At 46.9% G+C, this 26,651-nt stretch overlaps 1 protein-coding gene across 2 annotated transcripts; it reads left to right on the plus strand.

The window, feature by feature from the left end:
- Positions 1 to 1,383: 1,383 nt before the first annotated feature.
- Mrnip (MRN complex interacting protein) lies at positions 1,384 to 26,649 on the plus strand. Of its 2 annotated transcripts, NM_026543.3 has the most exons (7): positions 1,384 to 1,484; positions 3,360 to 3,419; positions 9,025 to 9,113; positions 20,741 to 20,816; positions 23,477 to 23,625; positions 24,152 to 24,236; positions 26,069 to 26,648. In NM_026543.3, the coding sequence occupies exons 1-7, from the start codon at positions 1,419 to 1,421 to the stop codon at positions 26,549 to 26,551; spliced, it is 1,008 nt and encodes a 335-aa protein (NP_080819.2). In that variant the 5' UTR covers positions 1,384 to 1,418; the 3' UTR covers positions 26,552 to 26,648. The 2 variants fall into 2 exon arrangements, with proteins under 2 accessions (NP_080819.2, XP_006534100.1); XM_006534037.4 differs by lacking the exons at positions 1,384 to 1,484; positions 3,360 to 3,419; positions 9,025 to 9,113 and adding an exon at positions 16,928 to 17,818 and having other exon boundaries at positions 26,069 to 26,649.
- The last annotated feature ends 2 nt before the right edge of the window (positions 26,650 to 26,651 follow it).

The raw sequence follows: 26,651 nt of genomic DNA on the forward strand, positions 1-26,651 counted from the left end.
GGCTAAGCCACACCACAACTAAAGACAGGTTTTTTTCCAGTATACACTCTTGGGGTTCACAGTATGATCCTTCAACACCAATCTTGTAAAGTTTATGGTTTCAAAATACCAATTAAGCCAGGTGGTGGTGGAGCATGCCTTTAATCTCAGCACTTAGGTGGCCAGAATTAGGCAGGTTTCTGTGGGTTTGAGGCCAGCCTGGTCTACAGAGGGAAGGAATTCTAGAATAGCCAGGGCTACACAGAGAGGGAAGAAAAATAAAAAGAAGAAAGAAAAGAAGCCAGCCTGGGGGTATGCCTTAATCTCAGGTTTCAGGGGGAAGAGACAGGACTCTAGTGACTTAACCACTGAGCTCTAGAATGACTTTGTTTATTTTTGAAATATTTACTAATTTTATAAGTATGAATGTTTGCCGGCATGTATGTATATTTACCATGTTCATGCCTAGCACCCACAGAGTTACAGATACTCGTGAGCTGCCATGTAGGTGCTAGGAGCTGAATATGGGTCCTCTGCAGGAGCAGTTAAAGCCAGCGAGCTACAGCTACATAGTAAGATCCAGTCTCAAAAAATATATAAAAAATAAAAAATATAAAAAGTATAAAAAATATACTTTCCAGACCCATCCATTTTCCTACAATGTTGTATCCCAAACTAGCCTCAGACTCTGGAGGGAAAGAGGACCTTTTTTGTTTTGTTTTGTTTGTTTTGTTTTTGTTTTGTTTTTTTGTTTTTGTTTTGTTTTTGTTTGTTTGTTTTTTGAGACAGGGTTTCTCTGTGTAGCCCTGGCTGTCCTGGAACTCACTTTGTAGACCAGGCTGGTCTTGAACTCAGAAGTGCGCCTGCCTCTGCCTCCCAAGTGCTGGGATTAAAGACGTGCGCCACCACCGCCCGGCGATAAAGGACCTTTAATTTGACGTTTTCCTGCCTCCGTCTTGTAAATGCTGAGATCACAGTCACACGACAGTTTTAATTCAAAACCAAGATAGTTTATAATGTCAGCCATGCAAAGATGTCCTGGCTGTAGAAAAGCACCGTCCCTGCTCCGAGTCAGAGAGCCAAAGGCGATGGACCAAACACGTAGGAACACCAGCTCGGGTTGTGTTGTTGTTGTTTTGATTTGATTTGATTTGATTTGACTTGATTTGGTTTGTTTTGATTTGATTTGTTTTTTATGCTTGTCAGGGGATGGAGGCGGGGTTGGGAGGCCGGAGAGGCGAACAGTGACCACCGAGACAGTGGGCTAGAGCGGCTCAAGAGCTCTCAGGGGCGGGGCCGACTCAGTCAGAGAAGAACGGAGAGACGCACCAGGGCATGCGAGGTGGAGCTGAGCCTAGAGGGGCCGGAACCAGCGCAGGTTGGGCGGAGCCTGGGCGGGATTGCAGAGCCCGAGCTCACGGCGGGAGAGTGAGTCCTGAATGGCGCCGGCTCAGCAGTCTCGGGTTCTACGGTGCTGCAGCTGCCACATCTTTCAGGCGCATCAGGTGGGGTGGGCGTCTGCCTCACCCTCTTTCCTAGCAGGACGGTGGGCGAGATATGGAGGGCCGCGTCTCATATGGCCATGGGAAATGACAGTGACGAGGCTGAAGGCTGTGCTTCGTTGCTGTCACTTCACAACACGCCTCTGCCATTTTGTTTGTGTTTATCTGTTGTTGCTGCTGAGGGTTCTGCTCAGAGCTGTGGGCGCGCTCTTCCACTGAGCTACCACCCAGCCCAGTGTATGTCGGTTTTTTGCATGATCGTTGTAGAATCCACAGTAGTTGTTTCTTCTGAGGCGGCTTCCATTGGATACTAGCAAAATGGTCAGGAATCCAGGTTGAGGAGTAGCGTCCTCTACGCAGAACCTAGCCCATCATTACACTCAGTGTCTCTTCTCAGTTTTATTACAGTGAATGGTGAGCTTTAAAAGCCCTAGGGTTGGGTGTTCGCCTAACATTCCCACAGCCCAAAAATGGGATTAGGCATGGCAATGAATGAAGGTAGGAGGGCTTAGCGAGTTTGAGGCCAACCAGGGTTATCCGAGACCCTGTTTCAAAACAAGCAAAACTGAATAATGTATAAGCAGTTTGGACTCCATTTTGACATTCCCCTTGGTGGGCCCGGATGTCACTTGGTGCCTCTACCTGCAGCCTTATCTTCGTGGTAATAGTTACCTCCATGCTCATTAGAGCCAGCACAACCCATAAATGGTTAAAGGGGATAGTGGTCGGTGTTTGTTTGAGAGGCTTTGTTTCATACGTCAAGTTGGCTCCAGGCTCTAGATCCTCCTGCCTCAACCTTATTAGTTAACTTCTGAGCTGATCCCCAACCCAAATCTTAGTCTTGGTGGTAGTGGTTTTATTGTTTTAGGGGGTGGAATTTGGTTTGGTTTTGAGGGTGTTGCCAAGACATAATTTCAATATTTACTTTAGATTGACCTCTAATTCCTAATCCCTGGCCTCAGCTTCCTGAATATCTAGAGTATATATCTCTAATGCCACGTCAGTCCCAGGAGACTTACGAATCAGCCTAGATCTCTTTGTATAGTTAAGCATAATCTTTCATGACATTTCTTCAAGGAGCTTTTGTATCTATATAAAAAAATTATTTTTATGTGTATGGTTTGCCTTGCATGTATGTCTGCACCCCATAAAATGTGGTACCCACAGAAGCCAGAAGAGGGTCTTAGATCTCCTGGAGTTAGAGGGACAGACAGTTGTGAGCTGCCACATTGGTGCTAGGAACAGAACTTAGGTCCTTTACAAGGGCAGCCAATTCTCTTAACTGATGAACTGTATCTCCAATGTACTAGCTGCCACAGAGGCATATCTCCAGCTCTGGAATTCCTGCCCCACTCTGTGCTCGCATGCGCATGTAGTGTGTGTGTCTGTGTGTCTGTCTGTCTGTCTGTGTGTCTGTTATATGCATGCTTGTATGCAGATAAGCACATGGAGGCCAGAAAGGAACATTAGTTCTGCTGTCTTTCCACCTTATTTCTCTGGAACAGGGTCTATCACTGAACCTGGAGCTAGGCTGGCAGCCAGCAGTCCCCATTGACCCCATTCCCACCTCCGACAGTCCTGTGAACACAGGCTCACGTGGCTACGGAGATCTGACCTCAGGCCCTCATGCTTGCTCAGCAAATAAACTTTTACCCATTGACATTCCTTTTTTGGACCCTGGGATGGCAAAACTCCAACTGGATGTTTGTTGTTTCATACAAATGGCCAATCTTCCCAGCACCTACCTATTAAATAGTACAGTCCTTCCTCACCTAAAATGCTACTTTCAGGGCTGGGGGTATAGCTAAGTTATTTCTGATTCACATCTACCTGTCATATGAAGTTGTTTGAGCTATAATTTCCAATATTTCATTGTAGGTGAAGAAGAGTCTCAAATGGACATGCAAGGCTTGTGGAGAGAAGCAGTCATTTGTTCGGGTAAGTACTGAGAAAAAAACTAAAGAGCCCAACCTCTCTTCCTACAGCCAGGATCCTTTTCTCTCACAGTTCACCTTTGAGAGCTGCTGCACCCTGGGTTCCTTCCTCCTGCATCGTCAGTGGGTGGAGCAGTGACTACACAGGGTCTGTCCTTCACTCCTTCGTTCAGCAAGGGTTTCTTCAGTAGCTTCTGCATGCCGGGCACAGGGAGACAATAGGAAGTAGGAACACTGTAACCTTGGGGCTTACAGATGTGCTTCTGTGGAAGGGTAAATAATTCACATGGGTGCACACACACATGTACATCCATCATTCAAAACGAGATGAGCATCTTGAAAACACGGGGGAGTGCAGAAGGGAGCAGGGCTGCCTGGAGAGCTTTGTCGGTGCTTAGGAATGCTTGCTGCTCTTGCAGAGGACCAGAGCGTGTTTCTCAGCATCCGCCCACACTGGGCAGTATGCAACCATCTGTAGTGACAGAATGCCAAACCTAACTAGGGGTGGGCAGCAGTGTGGTGGTAGAGGCTGAGGTGAGGGGTATGGGAGGGAGCAACCTCAGAAGTAGAGGCACGTGGGAGCACTTTACTTTTCTGTGGCCAGCAGCACATTTCTTCAACTCACTACATACTGAGCGACTAAGGAATTTGATAGCGCACACTGCCCAAGTCTCACCCTGTCCTGGCTCCTTCCCTTGCCTGCTCCTCCCTAATACTGCACTCCTCATCTCCCATCGCTCCCTCCAGCAGCCATAGGGACTTTCTGACCTTGAAACAAATCCTCTCCTCCTAGGAACCTTTGCTCATTGTTGGGGCTCAAGTCAGTTTCCTGGTGGAAGCTGAATGTTCCTGTGGGTACTGTCCAGCCCACACTGAGAGTTCCGTGGGAATAAGAGCTTTCCTTGTCTTATGTACTGAGGGGCCTTCAGTGCAAGATTCAAGATCATTCCCAGCTACATAGAAAGTTTCAGGTTAGCCTGGACTACATGAGACCTTGTTTCAATAAAAGGGAAAAAAATGTTTTGTTGTTGTTGTTTTAGAATTACTTCAGCAGAGTTAAAATGATTGGATCTCTGTGAGTTTGAGGCCAGCCTGGACTACTGAGTGAGTTCCAGACAGACAGCAAACCCTCTTAAAAAACAAAAAGAAAAAGAACGCCAGCAAGGTGATCCATGTCAGAAAGAACAGAACTTTGCCTGAGTCCTTGACCAGTGGCTCTGTGATTGAGAATCCATCCATACACAACGACACATGCCTGCCATCCTGCATTCAGGACACTAACGCACATTTATAAGTTCAAGATGTTCTGTTGATGCTCACTGTGCCCCTCCCCACCCCACCAACCCAAACAAAGCCTGGCATCACCCTGTCCCCAGCTCGCAGGGTGTCTGTCGACCTTTCCTGTTTCTTCCCTGCAGCACACAGGATCACACCCTTGAAGGGATTCACAAAACCACACCCTCGGGCCGGTGGGCCAGCCAGTTCCAATCATGAAGTCCTGGGAGAAGCAGTGTGATTAACGCATACCCATTTCTCTGCCAGTCAGCTGGGACTCGACTCAGCTGGGTAGACCTGAGTGCCCGTGTAGTGATTGCTACTGTGTGCAGCTTAAGCTCTTCAAGAGGACAGTCTTCACCTGTGGTGCCTGTGGCCTGGTGCTTGCTTATGGTTGTCAGACAGCTTAACATCAAGAAGTTGTTTCTGTCCCTCTAGAGAGGACACTGAGGTGTGTGGGAGGAGCTGCTGACAGTCTGTTATTCCATAAAGCTTATCCAGCTGCCTCTAGTCAAAGGAGCTCCCAGAAGGCTTCTGGGGCCAGGCTCAGAAGTAGCTGACATTGCAACAGAGAGCTAGTGTCAATCCCTCACTTACCCCAGACTAGAGAATGAAGTCTAGTTGTATGTCTCCATAGAGGAGGATGTGCCTCAGTATGCAGCAGAGAGCGTACCCCCACTATTAGACCAGATGCAGTTTACCAATCTTCTTTAATCCTGCCATCTCCTGTGCCCAACTCCTACTACCCTCACTTGAACATACAGCAGACAGGAGCACACATTCTACTAGACCAGACTGCTGTGGCCAGTCAGTGACCTCCATGTTGCTAAACAGCTGAGTTCACAGTCCTCACATGACAACTTATTGGCAGCATTTGTCATGGGTTGTAACTTCAACCTCCTTAAAACATTTCCTCCTGAGTTTGAGGCCAGCCTGGTCTACAAAGTGAGTTCCAGGACAGCCAGGGCTACACAGAGAAAACCCTGTCTCGAAACAAAACAAGAAAAAAAAAAAGCATTTCCTCTTGGATTTGCAGCTTGTCTGCTCCTAGCTTCCTGGCTGTTGTTTCAGTCTTCTCACTGGTTTCCTACCCCTCCCCCACACACACACACACAACTTCCAAACACTGAAGTACACTGCCCTGCAAGCCTTTGGCCTGTTCTTTAGCTGTACTCCCTTAGAGAGAGCAGTCACAAGACTGGAGCGCAGCTCAGTGGGAGAGCCTTGCACGCAGGGTCCAGGTATCCTGAGGGTCCCAGGCCTGTCCTCAGGCTCCTGGGCACTTCCTCACTCATCTGTCTCCTGGATAGCTCGACTTAGATTCCTTCACTCCCCAGCACCTCAAATTTGAAAAATGGGACCTCTGACCTCATGAAGCCGCTGATTGACTTCACAGTCGTCCCCAAGCTTTCAGTGTCAAGGGTCTCTCTCTGGCTGAAGCCTTGGACTCCTATTTATATTCTTCAGCAGCAGCATATCTGCCTTCAGATAGATCCTGACAGTGGCCTAAGCTAGCCTCACTGGCTAAGATGGCCTTTTCCTATACTGTTTGCCGTAGCGTCCTAACTCACCCACCTATTTCTGTCATCAAGTCTCTTCCCAACACTGCAACTACAGGGGTCCTCTGAAAACAGTCTTAGAAAGGACATGGTGACACACAGCTGCATTCTGGTGCTCAGGAGGTGGACAGAAGAGGGTCGCCATCAGCCAGGAGAAGGCCAAAGCCAGTCTAGAATACATGAGTCTATTTCAAACAAGAAAAAGAAGGTGCTGGGTTGTGTCATTGCTCTGCTCTGAACTCTCCAGATGGCCTAAATTTCTTTTTTGTGAGGAAGAGTGCAGACTGAAAATATGGAGTCTCTGGTTCAAATGGCAGGGGAAGAAACCACTACAGGCAGAAACTTTGTATGGTTTTTCTTTCCTGAAGGAACGGATTAATGGAAAATCCGGGGTCTTGCACATGCTACATGTTTCACCCTGAACCAGCACTCAGCCTTAAGCTGTGTTTTCTTCCCAAGGCAACAGTTCAAATCACTTGTTGCAGGATATTTGGTCACACTGTGAATTCCAAGATTGTGTTATTTACTAGAAAAAAAAAACCAAAAAAAACAAAAACTGTTTCTAAAGGTGGTCTGGCTCAGTCCTTAACACAGACCTTTAAAAGTGGAATAAAGACACTCCTTTAGTACACACCTTTAATCCCAAACAATGAAGGGAAAGTTAGCTTGTAGAAGGAAGCACTCATGTTTGGAAGTGATGTCTGGTTGATTGGCAGATAAAGGGACAAATCAGAGAAAAATTTGACAGAATAAGATATGCCCAACTCTCACAAGAACAGAGAGGAAAGAGCTGTGTAGAGAGCAAGAGGCAGGAGGCAGTTTTACATGGAGAGTTTTACAGAGACAGATTGAAGAGAAAACAAGCTAGTCACAGGTAAAAGCAGAACGAGCCAGAGAATGAAAAGGAGCCAGATTAGAGCAGATTGCTGGAGTTAGAGGTCAAATGGCAATTCAGGAGAGACTGAGAGAAGCCAGTTTGAATCGGTCAGCCTGGAGAGGAGTCTGAGCCAGAACAGCTGAGTTGAACCAGCCAGCCAGAGTTCTTTCTGAAGAACTAGGAAGGGTGAGCTTATTCAGCTCTGTGCCTCAAAGGCTGAAAACATCCTAGGTCTAGATGAGCGTGTGTGGAGGCTGAAAACTTCCAGGACTAGACCTAGATTAGCAGACAGGCAGGAAGCTTCAGAGACAACAATTACCTAGGGCAGATGAAAGTTATATTTGCAGTGAATACCATGACTTTTGCTGTTTGCCTTTCTATTGTGCAGTGCCAACTTGAAACACAAATGAAAACACTTAGTACACATCATCAAAATTACACAGTTCATCACTCACAACTCATCTGTGCCTAATAGTGGACAGGCGAAATAGATTAAAGTCAGCCGTTCGGAGCTGGGTTGTTTTTTTTTAAAGTTTGGTTTCTTTTGAGACTACATAGCCTCCTGTGTACTCCAGGCTACCCTCAGAGCTGCAGCAGGCCTCCTGTCTCTGGTTTTGAGTGGTGGAGTTAAAATCATGTGCTGCCATGCTCTGTTTGCACTCATCCAATCTTACCTCCTTGGTTCCTAGTCCGGATGGAAAGCCTGGCTTCCAGGGTTGCAGTGCCACCCACCTCGCAGTATGGACATCACACATGAAGTACACTTGGCCTTGCTGTTCTCTCACACACCAAGAGTCCACAGGAGTTCTCTGCTCAGCATCCCCGGAGAACTCTGTCTGCAGATAGGGTGGCAGGGGACAATAGACACTTAGAACACATCTCTGCTCACAAACACACCATCTTGTTCTGTTGGACTTCATCTGTATCCAAAAGTTCAACGTTCGAATCACAGCCATCCCTCAGTAACCACTGCATGTCCTGCAGCGTTCTTTCTTGAGCAGTGATGAGTGGGATTATTACCCAGTCAGTGCTCACGCTATCCTCCTGCCTCAGCTTCCCAAGTATCTGGGACTTACACATGCTACCACCTTTCTTGTACTGTTTCGTTGGGTTTGTTTGGTTGGTTGGTTGGTTTTGGTTTTTCGGGACAGGGTTTCTCTGTGTAGCCCTGGCTGTCCTGGAACTCACTTTGTAGACCAGGCTAGTCTCGAACTCAGAAATCTGCCTGCCTCTGCCTCCCAAGTGCTGGGATTAAAGGCATGTGCCACCACGCCCGGCGTTGTTGTTTTTTTTTTCTTGTTGTTGTTGTTTAGACACAGGGTCTCTCTACATATCATTGGCTGTCCTGGATCTCACAGAGATCCTCGTGCCTCTGCCTCCCAAATGTTGGCTTTAGAGGCTTGTGCCCCTACTCCCAGATCTTCTAGCAGAGTTTAAGTCACCTCTGAGTGACTTGTAATGCTTCCTGTGTGTGTTGTGTACAGTGCTGTGCTACATGGTTTAGGGAATAATGACAAACAAACAAATACATGTCCAGCACAGACACAGTCTTCCCCCTGAGCTCTTTCCATCCGCAGTTGCTTGGATTCCCAATGCAGGCTGAGTTTGGCTTTAGTAAATTCTGCATGCTAGTGGGATGGTCAGAAAGACATGAACTACCATTCCAGAGCCATTTGTTTATAAATCTCTCCAGGACACAGAGTTTCTCTGTAGACTAGGCTGCCCTCGAACTCAGGGAGCCATTTGCCTCTGCCTCCAGAATGCTGGGACTAAAGGTGTGCACCACCTCCACCTGACTAGTCCTGCGTGTTCTTAACACCTCCTCAAGTTTTGGGATACCATCCTAATATTTCTCACCATTCTGCTGTCACCCTAAAATATATTTTTTTTCCTCTCAGGCTTACGGTGAAGGCTCTGGTGCTGACTGCAGACGCCATGTCCAAAAGCTAAATCTGCTGCAAGGACAAGTGTCAGAGCTGTCACTCAGGTACAGTGTTTTGAAAGGAATAGAGAATTTTTAGCTTGTTTGTATGTTGATTAGGGGATGGAATTTTGCAATGGATAAATTCCTTACAAGTCCATGTGCAATAACATGACAGGTTAAACACCCTGAACAGTGCTCTCAATGGAAATAACTAAATTTTTTTACTGGATAGAAGTTTTAAATGTATTATTTATTACTATTGTGTCTGTGTGTGCATATGCACAAACCAGAGGGCAACGTTGTGAATTTGACTCTTCCTCTGTGTGGGCACTGGCTTGTGAGGCAGGTGCCTTTACTTGCTGAGTCATCTCACCAGACTTTGGCTATAATAGTTTACATGTAAACCTGGCTAGCAAGAAAATATGGATCCTTAAGAGGTCAAAACTGAAGTGAAAGTCAAAGTCCACAGAAGCACGACCGAGGGACTGGGGACTGTACTCGAGCTGACAGGTGGGTGTCTGAGGGGCACAAGAAACAGCAGACAGAAGGCCTGAACTGCCTTGGATTCAGCAGGAGACTGCCCTACTTGTGTTTAGAGATGGAGTCTCATCCCTCTTTGTGGAATAACACTTCTCCTTGCTTTATTGAGACTGGCCTCCTTTTTCCTCTGCCTGTGGACAGAGATGACAGAGGTGCGCCACTGTGCCTTTCTCTGAGGATCTTGTAAGCAGCAGAGTGCCCGGAGGCTTCTGCCCTGTTATACAGTGGGCCACAAAAAAACCCGAGGTGCAGCAGGATGCTTGCCCTACATTGACCTTGACATGTCTGAAGAAATCCCTCTCCAAGACTGACACACAGGGAAGCCTTCCCATGGGCTTCAGCCTTTATTCTCACCCTGAAGAGCCTCCTGCTTCGAGTTTATTTCCACTTATCTCAGGAAGTGGGGGTCAGGGTAGCTCTCCTCTGGAACAGCCTATCTTCAGCCTGCCCTTTGAGAAGCCCAACAAACAAAAGGATCAGGGAGCGACTGTGCAGACTTTAAAGTCTACTGAGTGCTAGTGTGTGAGCATGAGCAGCAGCACAGGAGTGGACACAGAAAACTTACAAGTGTGTATTATGTGCATATTGTGCTCAAGCACAAACAAGGTGTGCAGGGCTGCCAATCTGAGACTCAGAGACCGCCAAGAGGAGCTGGGGCCGGGGGCACCTTTAATCCCAGCACTTAGGAAGCAGAGTTCAAGGCCAGTCTGGTCTACAAAGCTAGTTCCACGACAACTAAGGCTACACAGAGAAACTCAGTCTCGAGAGAGGGGGGGGGGGGGGGGAAAACAAGTGGAAGCTAGGTGTGACATGGGTGCCTCTAATCCCAGCACTGAGGAGATGGAGACTGGAGGAACACAGATTTAAGATCATCCTTGACTGCATAGTGAGTTCAGAGCTAGCCTGAGCTACGTGAGACCCTGTCTCAAAATAAAGCATCCATATGGACAGGTGTGTGGTCGAGGTCTGGAAGGCTCACAAGCGGCTGGAGTTTCTGTTCCCTTGGAGTTAGAATGTGCCACCCTCCTGGCACATGCGTGAGTTCTCATCACCTCCCTGGGGGCTTCCTCTCATTTGGTTGTCCTGGGAGCTCTCTGAAGGCTGCCTCTTGGGTTTTTATGTAGATAGACGTGATTGCTGATAAGCTGGCAAGAAAGCCCAGAGCAACGTGTCCGCTCTGACACTCCTGGCCTTGTGTAGCTTCCCCTCCCTGTGTGTAGGGCCGTGAGCCCTCTAAGATGAAGAGGCCATGGTGACCTACTAGATAAGGGTAGGACAAAGAATTTACTGATAGTTCTACAACCAGAAAGACAAGCCAAGATTGGAGTTTCTGTGACTCACCTTGGGGAAGGGAAATTCTGGTTTGGATGGTCTGTATGGAAATGTCTCCTAGAAACAGGAGACACATCTCTGCCATCCTAATTGCAGCCCTGAGTTCTACTCAGGTGAAGATAGGATTCTTTCTTGGTTTTTATTTTTTGAGTCAGGGTCTCTCTCTATAACCCTGGCTGTCCTTGAACTCACTATGTAGACCAGGCTGGCTTTGAGCTCATAGAGTCACCTGCCCCTACCACCCAAGAGTCGGGATTGAAGGCTTGTGCCACCACGCCCATTGAAGCGTGCGGTTCTTTGCCTCAGACTCTCAGGACAACTCAGTATGAAGGGTTTTTTGGTTTTTGTTTTTTTGTTTCTTGTTTTTTAAGTTTTAGTCAGGTGGTGGTGCACACCTTTAATCCCAGTCCTTGAGAGGCAGAAGTAGTTGTGTCTCTGTGAGTTTGAGGCCACCTGGTCTACATAGTGAATTCTGGGACAGCCTTTCTCGACATCCACGGTCTGCCTTCCCTCTAATAGAACAGTAGGTCAAAAGGGTTGAAGAAATTCTAGCTGTGCTAGGCCACAGGGACTGTTTGTTTGTTTGTACAGAGCATGCCCTGGTTAGCCTGTAACTCACAGAGATCCGCCTCTGCAGCTATGGTGTACAGTAAAAGGTTAGAACAACATGCCAGCCTTAAGGCATGTGTTTACTGTAGGCAAAGTTCATACTCTTGTTTGTAAGAGTCACAGAAAGTAAACACAGTCTGTGACTCTACAGGAAACAAGTAAACTCAAAGGTACACTTTGGTCTTAAGATTTTTGTTCGTGGGGTCTGGAGAGGTGGCTCAGTGGTTAAGAGCACTGACTGCTCTTCCGAAGGTCCTGAGTTCAAATCCCAGCAACCACATGGTGGCTCACAACCATCCATAATAAGATCTGATGCCCTCTCTGGGGTGTCTGAAGACAGCTACAGTGTACTCACATACATGAAATAGATAAATCTTAAAAAAAAATAAAAGAGATTTTTGTTCATTTGTTTTGCTTTGTTGTTATTGTTGTTGTTTAGGTCTGGTTTGGGTTTTTTGTTTGTTTTGTTTTTTGTTTTTGTTTTTGAGACAGGCTATCACTATATGGCCCTAGGTAGCTTGAAATTCACCAAGTAGACCAGGCTAGTCTCAAGCTCATGGAGTTTACATGCATATTGAGATTAGAAACATAGGCCAGCACACCTTGTAACATCCTAGTTTGAAATTTCTATAAAATTGAATGTTGTATTTATACAAGCAATATCCAGCGAGTTTTCTTAGTTATCTCTAAATTCTCAGGTCTCAGCTGCTGAGAAAATTCAACCAGGCTCAGATGAGGGGCTTCGTTCTCTTCTTGTTGCCTTAATGTTCTCTTTCATTCTTGATATGTGAAACTGCATTTGGAAGTTTGGTGGTGTGGGAGGTAAAAGAATTTACCAAAGGCAAAATAGACAAAGAGAGAATTTATTGTAATACACTGAAGTAGAGGGTTAGTTTCAGGGTGGGATCATGGGACTGAAAGGGAACTTAATGTCTTTTATGACAGTTGAGAGGACAGATGTATGTGAGAGCTCTCTAAGTAGGTGGACAGGCAGGTGTCTTGTTACTTTGCCAAGTAGTAAATGTTACTGTGGAAGAGGTCAGGCTCCAGGTATTCCTGCAAACTCTATGGATCACTAGGGATCAGCCTTCAGATGATCATGGCTGTATTGTTAGAAATGGGGATTTTACTTTTACTTTTGGCCTTCTGTGTCTATTTTTCCTTCCTGACTGATGAACAGGGTCATACAGAACGGGCTACTGCGTCTTCAGAGAGGAGTGGGATGGAGATGCCTCTTAGCTTTGCTGACTCATCATCCAAGGGTCCCAAGATCTTAGGATGTAGACACTTGAGAGGCATTTTGCAGAGAGGAGTAGCTATCATAAGGCTAGAGTATGACATCATTTGGAGACCTAGAGGTTCTCTGTGGCAGGAGACAGGCATCACTGGTGGTACTAATCATTAATGTCTCTGTGACAAAGCCATCTGGAACTTGATCTGAAAAATTCCAGAAGGTTGAAGTGCGGTCCAACCATAAAGCAGAATTACAAACTAAAAAAGGTGATGGAGCAGCCGGGCAGTGGTGACACAGGCCTCTAGTCCCAGCACTCGGGAGGCAGAGGCAGGCAGTCTCAGAGCTCCAGGACAGCCAGGGCTACACAGAGAAACCCTGTCTCAAGTAACAACAAACAAACAAAAAAGACAGTGGAGCCAAAACTAACCCAAATGCAGGCAGCAGGGTTACCCAGGTCTCGCAGGAGAGTTACCCAAGGGGTTGTTGGAGTTTGCCAAAAACAAATATGGCTAGGTGTGGAAAGGGTCAGTAACTGAAAATGTGGGACACAGTAAGAAGTCCTGTGAGAGGGCAGGCAGGATGGCTCAGGAGGTAAGGTGTTTGCCGTGTGAACTTGGGGACCTCTCACACTGGAAGCCACACAGAGGTCAGAGGAGAAGCCAGACCCACAGACGTGTCTGCTGTTCCATGTGAGCCTCTCCATATCATGCACACAGCATTTTTTAAACAATTAAAACATTTTTAAAAGAAATCTTGGTAAGCAGTGGTGGGCACACACCTTTAATCCCAGCATTTGGGAGGCAGAGGCAGGTGGATTTCTGAGTTCGAGGCCAGCCTGGTCTACAAAGTGAGTTCCAGGACAGCCAAGGGCTATACAGAGAAACCCTGTCTTGAAAAAAACCAATAAAGGACTTGGTAGAAGGACAAACCACAGCCATGTCTATTCAAACCATGGAAAACTGTCAGTGAAGGAGGAAGAAACACAGGGTGGTGGGGAAGCCCACTCCATAGAGAGCAGGAAGGCAAGAGCCTGCTGTTCCACAGGGAGCAGAGACTTGAGGTTATATCTTACTCTCCTGACAGCCCTGTGATGAAGGAGAGAATGGAGATAGGAGACACATGCCAACCAATATGGTCAGTAAATATGCCTGGGGCCCAGGGATGCCCTAGAGCTTCTCCGGTGCCTGAGGCTCACAGGAGAGGCCGAGAGAGGCCAAGTAGGCGTGGGTGTCTAAGATGAGCAGACAGCCCAGCTGTGTGGAGGCTACTTTTGATTGATTGGTTTTGATTGTGGTTGTTTTACAATAATAGAAGAAACCCAGAGGTGGATTATTTCTACAGAGGCAGACATTTTTATTCTGATGGACAAATAAGCACCCTGAAAGGATTTATGGCAGCCAAGAAGGGTTTGCCTGGTGGAGCACAGTAAAGGTAAGCATAGCACAGTCCACACACCTCCTAGGGGGCTGGAAAGATGGCTCTGCAGTTAGGAGCTCTGACTGCTCCTGCAGAGGACCTGAGTTCCATTCCCAGCTCTCACATCAGGCGGCTCACAAGCATCCCTTAGTAACTTCCGCATCCACAGGCACCAGCACTCACAGGCACACACCCTTCCCCAACATACACGTAATTAAAAATAAAAATAAATCTTAAACACAACAGCAACAACAACAACTCTCCTGTGTGGATAATCGTAGAGTCAGGAGCTGTGGCCCGTGGTCTGCACACCTGAGGTTGCCCTTTCAAATGGATGGGAGCCCGCCCTTTACCTGACTCTTCCTGTAGGTCGCTTGGCTCAGCCAGGCCAGGCTGAGTGTCCTAGTCACGAGACAGAAGAATTTGACTTTATAACATTGTGAGTTCTTTTTATTTTGGAGCTATACTTTCCTTTTTGGCTTTTAAGACCAGGTACATGCTAGAAATTAACCTTTTAAAATTTTTTTAAATTCTAATTTAAACAAAAAAAGATTTATTGGGACTGGAGAGATAGCTCCGCAGTTTAGAGCATTGGCTACTCTTTCAAAGGACCTGAGTTCAATTCCCAGCATCTACATGGCAGCTCACAGCTGTCTGTAACTCCAGTTCCAGGGGATCTGGCACCCTCACATAGACATACATGCAGGCAAAACACCGATGCACATAAAATAAAAAATAAATCCCTTTAAAATATTCAAAATAAAAAAATGTATTTGTTTTTATGTGCACTGATGTTGTGTTAATGTTCTGCCTGCATGTGTGTCTGCAAAGGTGCTAGATCCCCCAGAAGTGGAGCTGCAGACTGTTGTGAGCTGCCATGGGAGTGCTGGGAGCCAAACCCGGGTCCCCCTCTCAACTACTGAGCTCTCTCTCCAGCCCCTTCTCAGCTGTTTGTTTGTTTGACAAAGTATAAATTGTGTAATGTTGGATGGCCTGAACTTACAGAGACCACCTGCTTCTGCCTCCCTACTTCTGGGATTAAAGCCGTGTGCCTCTGCTGTTTCTGGCTATTTAAAACAAAAATAAAAAACTGAAAGTCAAATATCCTAGGGATTTGAGTAGTTAATGTTTCCTCTTCCCGTGATGTCAGCTGCTGGGAAGGGGCGGGGTCTTACAGGGTACATATCTCCTCCCCCCACACCTCCCACCCCCCCCCCCTTGCTAATAACTCTCCTCACTGAAGGATCAATACTGGTTGGAGTCCCACCTCACGTGTCTCCATGGCTTCTCTGAAGAAGAGGACAGGTGACTCACTGGCCTTGTAGGGCCGCTTTAGGGGGCGGTCCTGTTGTTCCCTGAGTCCTGGCCGGCCTTGGAGAGGGAGCCCCAACACTGCCTGTCCTTTTTTGACCCTTTATCCTCATCCTCCTTGGCTCAAGCCTCCACCCAGGACAGTGCTATCAGTCTTAAAGAGGAAGGAATGGACTTTAGTTAAACTTGTGTAGCATTTAGTTGAAACTTAGAGAAAAAAACAAGTTTTAAAATAAAAATTGATTTTATTAACTCATTTTTAAGTAGTTAAAAGCCTGACAGATTTTTCTGATAAAACATAAAATCTGGACTTAGCAGCTGGCTCAGTGCCACCAAGCCTGACGATCTGAGCTCAGCCCCTCGGAGTCGCATGGTAGAGCAAGAGAGGAGACCCAGGAGCTGTCCTCTGACCTCCACATGCATGCCCCTCCCCCAACAAATAAACAATACACGTGAAAAAAGAAATTATAAAATAGTTATTCCTTAGCTACCACCAGAACAGATCAATATTTTTTTAAAGATTTATTTATTTATTATATGTAAGTACACTGTAACTATCCTCAGATACTCCAGAAGAAGGTATCAGATTTCGTTACAGATGGTTGTGAGCCACCATGTGGTTGCTGGGATTTGAACTCGGGACCTTCGGAAGAGCAGTCGGCGCTCTTAACCACTGAGCCATCTCACCAGCCCCAGATCAATATTTTAATAGAGTTTTATTTATAATAAATAGGTAATTTTAACTTGGTTATACATCTTTTCATTTAAAAATATATATTTTTTAAATTTTATGCTGTTTGCCTGTGTGTCTGTGTGTCTGTGTGTCAGGTTCCCTGGAACTGGAATTACAGAGAACTGTGAGCTGCCATGTAGGTCCTGGGAATTGAACCCCGGTCCTTTGAAAAAACAGCCAGTGCTCTTAACCACTGAGCCATCTCTCCAGCCCCTTTAAGGGTCATCTTCCACAAGCTTTCTATGGTATAGCTAAGTGTTTGTTCTTATTGTTCTTTCTTCATTCTGAAAAACAAAGTTATTTTACGTAAGCAAAAATCCGTCTTTAATACCCAAATTACTTTCATGCTTACATCCTGTATGCTGTTTTCTCTTATTTACTGGTCTTTGTTTGGTTTCTTCGTGATGCACTAAAACACTTCATGTTGAAGATTTAGTTAAGAGGCGAAGAAGCAGCATAGCTTACCGGGATGTTAAAGCACTGGGTCTGAGTCTGCATGACGTGAGTAATCATTGAAGATGAGCTGTCTGAACATTGTTTTTTTTTTTTTTAAGATTTATTTATTGATTATATGTAAGTACACTGTAGCTGTCTTCAGACACTCCAGAAGAGGGAGTCAGATCTCATTACAGATGGTTGTGAGCCACCATGTGGTTGCTGGGATTTGAACTCTGGACCTTCGGAAGAATAGTCGGGTGCTCTTACCCACTGAGCCATCTCACCAGCCCCTGAACATTGTTCTTGACTAGGCTAGTTCTTAGGCAGACTTCACTGTCATTTGGAATGTAAAAAAAATTATAAACATTTTTTTCTTCTTGGTCGCACAAAAGTCCAAGAATTACAGAATGTTACATTCCAGTAAAAGCCAGCCAAGATGATAAAAGTCCCCGCACTGAATGACCTTCAGTTAATGACATTATCTTAGGAGAAACATTAACCCTGTGTTAACTAACATTTGTAGTCACAAAGGCATCATCAGTTCTGAAGAACTGGGAGACAGTAAATGGTGGCTTTTGCTGTGAGTCCAGTGACAGCAGGCTGGACCAAGTGCACTTGCATTCTTACAGAACTTTCTTCTTACAAGGAAGCTAGTTAATGGTAATGAGGGGCCTATGAAGCTGTGGACCCGAGAACCAGGACTTTCTTGGGATTTAAGATGCTGCTGTGCGGTCCTCTAGACCTCTAGACTTTACTGTTGTCTCTTTCTCCTTTAGTGGTCTCATCGTTCTGCCAGAATGGTTATCTTGTTCTTTAAAAAACAAGAAAACCTGTTTTAACATTTATTTGTGTGGTCACCAAAGAATGATGATGACCAGGGCCACCTATCAAACAGGAAGTCTTTAGCTTACAGCCACAGCACACGTGTGTGGAGGTCAGAGGATAACTTGCAAGGGCTGTTTCTCTCCTTCCATGCTGTAGAGCCCTGGGGATCAAACGCAGGTTGTCAGACTGGGCAGGAGGTGCCTTGGCCCTCGGAGCTCGCTCACCCGCCTTGTGCCCTTTTCAGCAGGAATTAAGTCAGCCCTACCAGAGAGAGGGAGCCTGGTCTTGACAGTCCCAGAAGGGGAAGACAATGTATTGTCGAGTGTCTGGGTAGGTGTGACTATTGTGACTATTTGGGGCATTTGGCTTTTTCCAGAAATGCTTCTGCTCTATCTGCTTATATCCCAAACGTACAGCAGGCAAAGTTTTCATAGCTTTCAAGAACAGTTGAGCATCTGCCAGTTCTCCCAAGCCCCCCCACTAGTCCTGAAACATTGGCTACAGCGATTACGCAAGGGTTATAGACCCCAGCAGAGAAGGGGAGGTAGAGCCAGGAGAGCCTCCATGCCGGAGCAGAGGAAAATGAGGATCCCACAGCAGCGGAGGTGGTCCAGAGAGTGTAGATCCCAGAGGTTTGCTAGAAGGAACAGGGGTGCAAGACAACACGGACCCTGTGAAGGGGCAGCCACTCTTCATCCCTAGAGTCCTGTGTTCCCTCAACTGTGACACCCCACAGAGTACCCCTCACACTCCTGAAAGTATAAAACTTGGGTTCACTTTGTAGCTACTCATTATTCTGGAGCCAGAGAATATTCAGGCTCCTCACAGGGGGACTCAGCCTAAAACTTGGCCACAGATCAGTCATGAAAGGACAAGTTGTGGAGAAACAAAAGCCTGGTCAGCTATGTGACTGTCAAATTAGGAGGGGAGCAGGGGGCCCCCTCACATCCTGCTTCCTCCCACTCAGGAGAGCAGTGGTCGCCAATATCAGAGAGAGGAAGACAGGGAGGAGAGGGTGTGAGGCGATTCTCAGAAGGATGAGAGTAGGCCCCTACCTATATGGAGCACAGCACGTGGTAGTCCTCCTTTTCCGGTACTATTTTGGAGTGAGTTTCCAGATGTTTTTATTAGACATTTGTCTTTAAAGGTCAGGCTTCCAATGGTTGGGACCTGACTGATGAACTCCCTGCATTTAATCTTGCCTCAGGAATATGAGTCAATGAGCAAGGGTTAAAAAAAAAAAAAACGGGCTGGCAAGATGGCTCAGTGGGTGAGAACACTGACTGCTCTTCCCAAGGTCCTGAGTTCAAATCCCAGCAACAACATGGTGGCTCACAACCACCCTTAGTAAGATATGAGGCCCTCTTCTGGTGTGTCTAAAGACAGCTACAGTGTACTTACATAAAATAATAAATAAAATCTTTAAAAAAAAAAAAAAGTAAAAAGCCAAGTAACTCGATCATAGTGCCACAAGAGATTAAATGCAGCTGGAGAGACTAAGTAGGATAGGGGTCAGAACCTAGTGGTCTTGTGTAACATAGGAGAGGCCCTAAGTTTAGTCCTGAGTACTGTGTGTGTGTGTGTGTGTGTGTGTGTGTAGCAGTATATGAAATTATAAGAGCAGAGCATTTAAACCCTAAACGTAAATCCGTTGTTCTGTCTGCAAACAGGGAAATTCTGTCTGGGAAACAAGACTACTAAATGCAGCTGGGTCACCAGCATCGCTGAGCCACGTCAGCACACAAAGTGAAACTGTGTTTCTGTGTGAATTCAGTGGACTCTTGGGAGATTGATTTTTTTAAACCAAGTACCAGAACCAGTGAGATGGCTCAGTGTTATGGTAAAGGCACCTGACAAGCTAATCCTTGATCCCTGGGACCCACGCAGGAGGAGGAAACATGCGACCCCTGGAAGTTGTCTTGGCCTCCCTCATTTCTCTCATGCTGGCATGTGTGCACGCACACATACATAGATAACTGTAAAAATATCTCAAATAAGAAACAGAATTATAGCCGGGCACACCTTTAATCCCAGCACTCGGGAGGCAGAGGCAGGCAGACTTCTGAGTTCGAGACCAGCCTGGTCTACAAAGTGAGTTCCAGGACAGCCAGGGCTACACAGAGAAACCCTGTCTCAAAAAAAAAAAAAAAAAAAAAAAAAAAAAAACAAAAAACAAAAAGAAAGAAAGAAAGAAACAGACAGAATTATCGGGCTACACAGAGAAACCCTGTCTCAAAAAAAAAAAAAAAAAAAAAAACAAAAAACAAAAAAACAAAAAGAAAGAAAGAAACAAACAGACAGAATTATCGCTTCAGCCCTGGGAATGTGGTTTCATGGCTGAGCACCTGCCTACTGTGCAGGAAGGAGGCATTCTTTGTCCCCAACATTGAAAACAAAACAAAAATAACAAAAACAAAAAAAACCTTTTGGTGGCGATGACACAAATTCCAGCACTGGGGAGGCAGAGTCAAAAGGATCTCTGTGAGTCAGGCCAGCCTGGTCTACATGAGTTCCAGGATAGCCAGAGCTACATAATGAGACCCCATATCAAAAACAACCAACAAACACTCAAACAAAGCAACAAACACTAAGCTAGGTTTACTCAGTATAAATGTTATATCCCATTTAGTTAATTTTAAAAAATTTAAAAGGGTTTTACATTTTATTTAGATTTATTTTGTGTCTTGTTGCTTGTATGTATGTGCACTAGGTGTGTGCCTAGTGCCTGCAGAGCTCAGAGGACATCACCCCCTGGAACGTGAGTCATAGGTGCTTATGAGCCATCTGTGGACACTGGGAATTTAACCCAAGTCTCTGCAAAAGCAACGATGCTCTTCACAACTGAGCCATCTCTCCAGGAAAAGTAGTTTTATTACACCCACTTATATGTATGTAAAGTTCCTTTTTAAGATTTGCCTAAGAGCCAGGTGGTGGTGGCATAAGTCCTTAATCACAGAACCTGGAAGGCAGAGGCAGGTAGAGATCTCTGTGAGGTGGACATGGACTGTAACCTGAAGTACCTGTACTTAACTGTTTTACCTGGCTGTCCTGGCCCTCAGTCACAAGGAGTAACTACTCTGCCCAAACCTCCTGAAGTGCTGAGAAATGAGTGCCTCCATGAGGGCAGCAGGAATGTCTGTGACACCCCAGGACAGCCCTAGCCTTGCCAGTTCTTGTACCCACCTGCTTCACCTTCCCTGTCCTACATCTTCCTGTGGTTTCACGGGGCCATATTTGCCATCTTCCCTTAAGGTCTGTGGAGGAAGCTGTAAATGGCAGTGAAGAAGAAAATGCAGGCCCTCTGCAGGCCGAGGCTGGGAGTCAGCAGGTAAGTCCGTGCCACTGCCCCACCCTGTCCCCTGGGCCGCCCAAGAACAAATTACAAGGCATTTAAAGGTCTTAGTTGGCTTCATTTGCCTGTTAGAGTCAGGCGGGACCTTCAGTCCATAAACCAGAACGAACACACCAGTGAGCTGAGTAGACAGGGCTGAGGGGAAGACGCTGAACAGAAGGTAAACGGACACCTCAGGTGGCTTCCTTTGTAAGTTGACAGGGAGTCAGAACCATAGGAAAGACTGATGGCTCAGTTCAGCTTCCTTTTGGGACTAAGCATCACCTCAGAGAGAGCTGCTGCAGTGTCCGTGTCCATAGACACTGGCCTCTTAGGGCATTGGGCCACCATCTCTCCTGCTTTCCAGGAATTGAAAATTTTCAGTTCCAAGTTAGTGATAGAGTGCCAAGTTAACACACGTGACTCGATTTTTCACTTGAGTCTGGTGTGTTGGAATCTTGTGCAGGTTAGCCCAAAACTGTAAGTATTAACAGTATTCATTAGTCACGTGTTTGCCTTGTATGCCCAAGGCTAGGGAATCAATGCCCAACAATAACAAAAGTCATTGGTTCAGCAAATGCTTATTGTTGCATCCTAATGACAGACACTGGTGTGACGCTGCAGGAAACACAACGGTGAAAGACCCTGTCCTTTTGCAAAGGTGCATACCTCATCACCTGCTCTATGACCTGGACTTCCCTTATCTGCTTGCAGAGCTCTCTGAACCTCCGTGCTTTCACCCTGCTGCACCTACCCTCCCCCTCCCTTGCTGCAGACTCACTCCTCAAGAGCAGGAATGGCAAGCTGTGTTCTCTAGCCCTAGAGCCTGAAGAAGGCTTACAAAATAGGTGCTCAGCCAGGCAGGCACTGTTGGGTGGGTAGGTACTGGCTTCTTTTTTGATTTGTGAGACAGGGTTTCTCTGTATAACAGCCCTGACTTTCCTGGAACTCACTTTGTAGATCAGGCTTGCCTCGAACTTTCAAAGATCTGCCTGTCTCTGCCTTCTGAATGCTGGAATTAAAGGTGTGCACCGCCTCACCTGGCTAGTGACTAACTTGACTGACACAGTATTAAACCAGGATGCTGCACTGTGACTACCAGTGTGATGTATAGAAACTCCTGCGACACATCTGCAGCTATGACTCTCCTCTGCTCATGACTTACACCAGCCACCATCTCTCTGCACTTAGCTTTCATAGTTTATTTTAAACAAAGGAAGCACTTAGAAGCACACAAAAAGCCCTTCTGACATGTGTGTGTGTGTGTGTGTGTGTGTGTGTGTGTATCCATGTATACACTTCTGCTCAGTCTCCTCCTCTTCCCTCTCCCTCTTCTCTCTCTCTCCTCTCTCCTCTCCTCCCCTCCCCTCCCCTCCCCTCCCCTCCCCTCCCCTCCCCCCTCTCCTCCCCTCCCCTCCCCTCCTCTCCCCCCTCCCCTCCCCCTTCTCTCCTCCTCCCCGCCCCTTCTCTCTCTCCTCCCCGCCCCCCTCTTTCTCTCTGATACAGGGTTTCTCTGTATGGCCCTGGCTTCTCTGGGTTCTGGGACTAAAGGTGTGCGCCATCACACCTAGCCCTGTTTGGTCCTTTACAAAGATTATTTTATGCCATTCTTACTACAAGTAATACCTGGGGCTGGGGATTGGGATGCAGCCTAGGGTAGACCACTTGCCTGGTGTCTGTGTGACTAGTCCCAGGTTTGAGCAACAGTACTGACTCCTCTCTGGAACTGTATAGTCCTTAGGAATTTTCATGTTTGAGGATTCTAGAGTGTCAACAGGCAGTTGGTGCATGCCTTTAATTCCAGCATTCAGGAAGCAGAGGTCGGTAGATCTCTGAGCTTGAGGCCAGCCTGGTCTACAGAGGGAGTTCCAGGACAGCCAAGGAGACAGAGAGAAACCCTGTCTAGAAAAAAACAAAAACAAACAGAAATCTGGAGTGTCTTGGTACACCAATTTCCTGTCTTAATCATTTGCTATTTGCAGTTCGCTCTTCACTGTGCATCGTGAGTGAGCAGTGTTGGAGAATGTTGACACTGTGAAGGTCCGAGACAAGCCTGTGTACACCAGCCTACTAGAGCACTGGTCCTCAACCTGTGGGTCAAGACACCTTTGGGGATGAACAACAGTTTCATAGGGGTTGCATATCACATGTACCGCATATCAGATACTTATATTACAATTCATAAGAGTACCAAAATTGCCAGGCAGTGGTGGTGCACACCTTCTAGTCCCAGCACTTGGTAGGCAGAGGCAGGCAGATTTCTGAGTTCGAGGTCAGCCTGGTCTACAGAGTGAGTTCCAGGACAGCCAGGGCTACACAGAGAAATCCTGTCTTGAAAAACCAAAAACAAACAAACAAACAAACAAAAAGTACCAAAATTACAGTTATGAAATAGTAGTGAAAATAATTTTATGGCTGGGGTCACCACAACATGAGGCGCTAACTGTATTAAAGGGCCGCAGCATTGGAAAGGCTGAGAGCCAGTGTTGTGGGGTCTCAGGGCAGGCAGCTGTGTCCACATTTTGCTCTACTAGAAGTCTTTCCTAGTGATTCCTAGTGATGAGAGAGACATGGGTCCTAAGAACCCTGACCTAAGCATTATGGGGTGGGCTAGGCTGCTTTAAACTCTGAGATCTGCCTTTTGCTCTGCCATTTAGGCACCGTCTAAGCCCCTCGAGTCCCGTTGGTTGAAGTATCTGGACAAGGGCTGCGAGGACCAGGAGCTGGACAGAGGGAGACCAGCTCTTAAGACACAGCTTTCAACCAGTGCTGAGCGGCCAAGCAGTCCAGCCCAACCCAGGAAGAGGTACCAAGCGGGTCTCATCCAGCTTTCCCCATGCCCACACTACTCCTGAAGGGGGGTGGGTGTGCAGCCCCAGAAGTCACTAAGTTTAGCCATCACTGCTAACCATCAGAGTGTGCTGTCTGGCAGAGGGGAGCAGAAGGCTAGCTAAGCCATTGGCCTGGATGCCTACAGCTCCATTCCTGAGGAGGAGGCTGAAGTAGGAGTGCCATGAGTTCAAGGCTGGCCATGGAAGTGTGGCCAAAGTAATCAGTGGGCCTGGGAGTTTTCTCCAGATCCCCATGTGTCTTAGTAAGTTTCCAGAGAGACTGTGCTAAGCTCAGGATGGTGCATGACTCTCAGAGGACAAAGGAGATTGAAAGTACACAAGCCAAAGAAGAGGCCTGGCTGGGCTGCTCTGGAGGTGCTGTAGGAACCTGTAAGAGTTCATGATCCCTCCCCGTCAGAGTCAGGCCAGACCATCATCTCAGTTGCTTTCTGTGAGATCATTGGATGAGATGAGAGCTTACTTGCCTCTTTCCTTTTCCAGGAAATGGAATCAGCGCACAGGGCAGCCTGCACACAGCCTGCATGGCCAGGGTGTGGACAGTGTTGAAGACAACTTTGAACACCAGGTCAGTGACCGTGGGGCCAACGTAGGATTGCATGCTTATTTGCATACACAGAAACACACATGTGCAGTGTTAGGGCTTTAAGCCAGGGCCTTGTGTGTGATAGGCATAAACATCATTACTGAGCTATGCTCCCAGCCCCATGGAATTTGTTTGTTTGGTTTTTGTTCTTGGAGACATGGCCTTGCCTCATTGCCTAGGCTGGCCTCAAACTTTTGGGCCCAGGTTATAATATCTTCTCTGTGCCTCGTGAGCACTAAGACTGAAGACATGAAACTTTAGATATCTTATATTTCTTCACAGTTGATAAGAGATTTATATACTAAAAAGTACAACTTGTAACATGAGATTCATGTCTTTTCTCCTTAAAGCTCCGTCCTAGGCTAAGCATGGTGGCACATACCTTTAATCTCTGCACTTAGGAGACATAGATGGGTTTCTGTGCATTCAAAGCCAGTCTAGTATACTGAGCAAGTTCCAGGGTACATAGCAGACACTTGTTTCCTCCCACCCCACAAAAAGACCAATTCGTGAGCCAGGTGGAATACACCCATAATCCCAGCCCTCAAGAGACTGAGGCAGGAAGAGCTCAATTCAAGGCCACTCAGACATACAGCAAGACATGGTCATGAGTGTCATCTCATGCTGTTATTTCACAGCCAAGAGGATAGCTTGAGACCTTGGAGTCAACCAAGGCTGGCGAGTAGGATTTGAGGCAAGACTGATCCTGCAGAGTGGAGGAACTTTGTTAGCCTGGTCACAATCAGAGTTGCCTGGGCTCTGTCTGTGGGAACACACTGCTTACTTTATAGTATGCTGATGCTCAGACCTAGTGGGCCCACTGTATATTCAGCACAGCTATGGAAGCCCTAGGAATGAGAGTTCTCCCTCTAAGAGGTAAAAGGCCACCAGCTCAGCCTCAGACTGCATGCTGAGCAGGGCACAATGCCCAGAGACAGTTAAATTTTGATGTTTCATGAACTACCTAGTGATCCGGTAGATATAGTCCCATTGGTTTTTTTTTTTTTTTTTTTTTTTTTTTTTGGTTTTTCGAGACAGGGTTTCTCTGTGTAGCCCTGGCTGTCCTGGAACTCACTTTGTAGACCAGGCTGGCCTCGAACTCAGAAATCCACCTGCCTCTGCCTCCCAAGTGCTGGGATTAAAGGCATGCGCCACCACGCCCGGCTTAGTCCCATTGTTGAATCATGGTTGTAAGTTACAGAGACTTTGCCATGGACCACATCCTAGACCAAACACTATAACTGAGTCAGTATCACCAGGCTGCTGTTTTAGAGGAACTAAGACTTTGGAAGCGTCTGAGTTCACAGCAAGTTCAGTAGCCAGCATCACAGTCTTTTCAGCATTCCCTGGGCACTCATGGTGCAAAGACCCAGTGTTACTGTCACACTGTCCTTTGCAAGCAGTGAAACCGTGTCCTCTGCAACTCTGGTTTCTGAGCTGGGAAAGCCAGGCCTAGCACCATGTCACACCTGAGACCTCAGTGGAGCCACCTGGGCTCCTGCACCACAGTCCAGCTTTGAGATGTCCTGGCTTAGCTGGGAGTGTGCAGGCATGACAGACTGCAGCTTTTTAGGTGGTCAGTGTCTAGGCCCCTTCCTGCTCACATCTCCCAGAGCTTCCCAAGAGATGGCTCACTCAATGGTAGGATGTCTTCTTTATATGAGAAATGTGGTCATGGGATTTATCAGGTCAGGGTAACGGGGTGGGGGGTTGTAAGATTGATTTGTTAAAGGGATTGGTGGTGGTTATGCAGAAAGCAGGGTTTGCTGAGCATCCTGCCAAGCTGAATGAGCGCTTTCTCTGCTTACTTTCAGGACTCCACTGGCCTGTTTGGAACAGAGCAGCAAGGCACCAGCCCTGCCCTCAGTACTGCGAACCACACCAGAGAGCTCGGTTTTCCTAGGTGGAAACTACCAAGTCCTGTTACACAAGTTAATGCCCCATCTTCTAAATGGGCACGGTTTCTCCTGGCACCTGGAAATAGTCCTCAAGTGGATGAGAAACCAAGTCCTCTGCAGGAGGCCACCATGCTAGCTGACCTGGCACAAGGGACTGTTGAGAACAAGACTCCAGTGGAAGGCCACTTCAGCAGAGCCCCTGCCATTAGGCCTCCTCAAGCCATTCACACTACCACCCCACAACTGGACAGACCTGACAGGAAGACCCGAGAGCAGCCAAGGGACATGGGGACTCCTCGAGCAGATGGTAGGCCTTTGGCTCAAGGGACCCAGAAGGCTCCACCCTTGCAACTGCACAACCTCTTTACAACCGGAGAGGACTTTGATGATGACCTGTAGCCTTCACTGTTCTGTGTCCCTCAATGCCAGTCCTCCTTGTCACAGACTGGGGTGCTCTGGAACAAATAACCCAACAATAAACGTGCCTGTCAACAGAGTC

The sequence above is a fragment of the Mus musculus genome, chromosome 11 (genome assembly GCF_000001635.26).
Source record: "Mus musculus strain C57BL/6J chromosome 11, GRCm38.p6 C57BL/6J".
Lineage (NCBI taxonomy): Eukaryota > Metazoa > Chordata > Mammalia > Rodentia > Muridae > Mus > Mus musculus.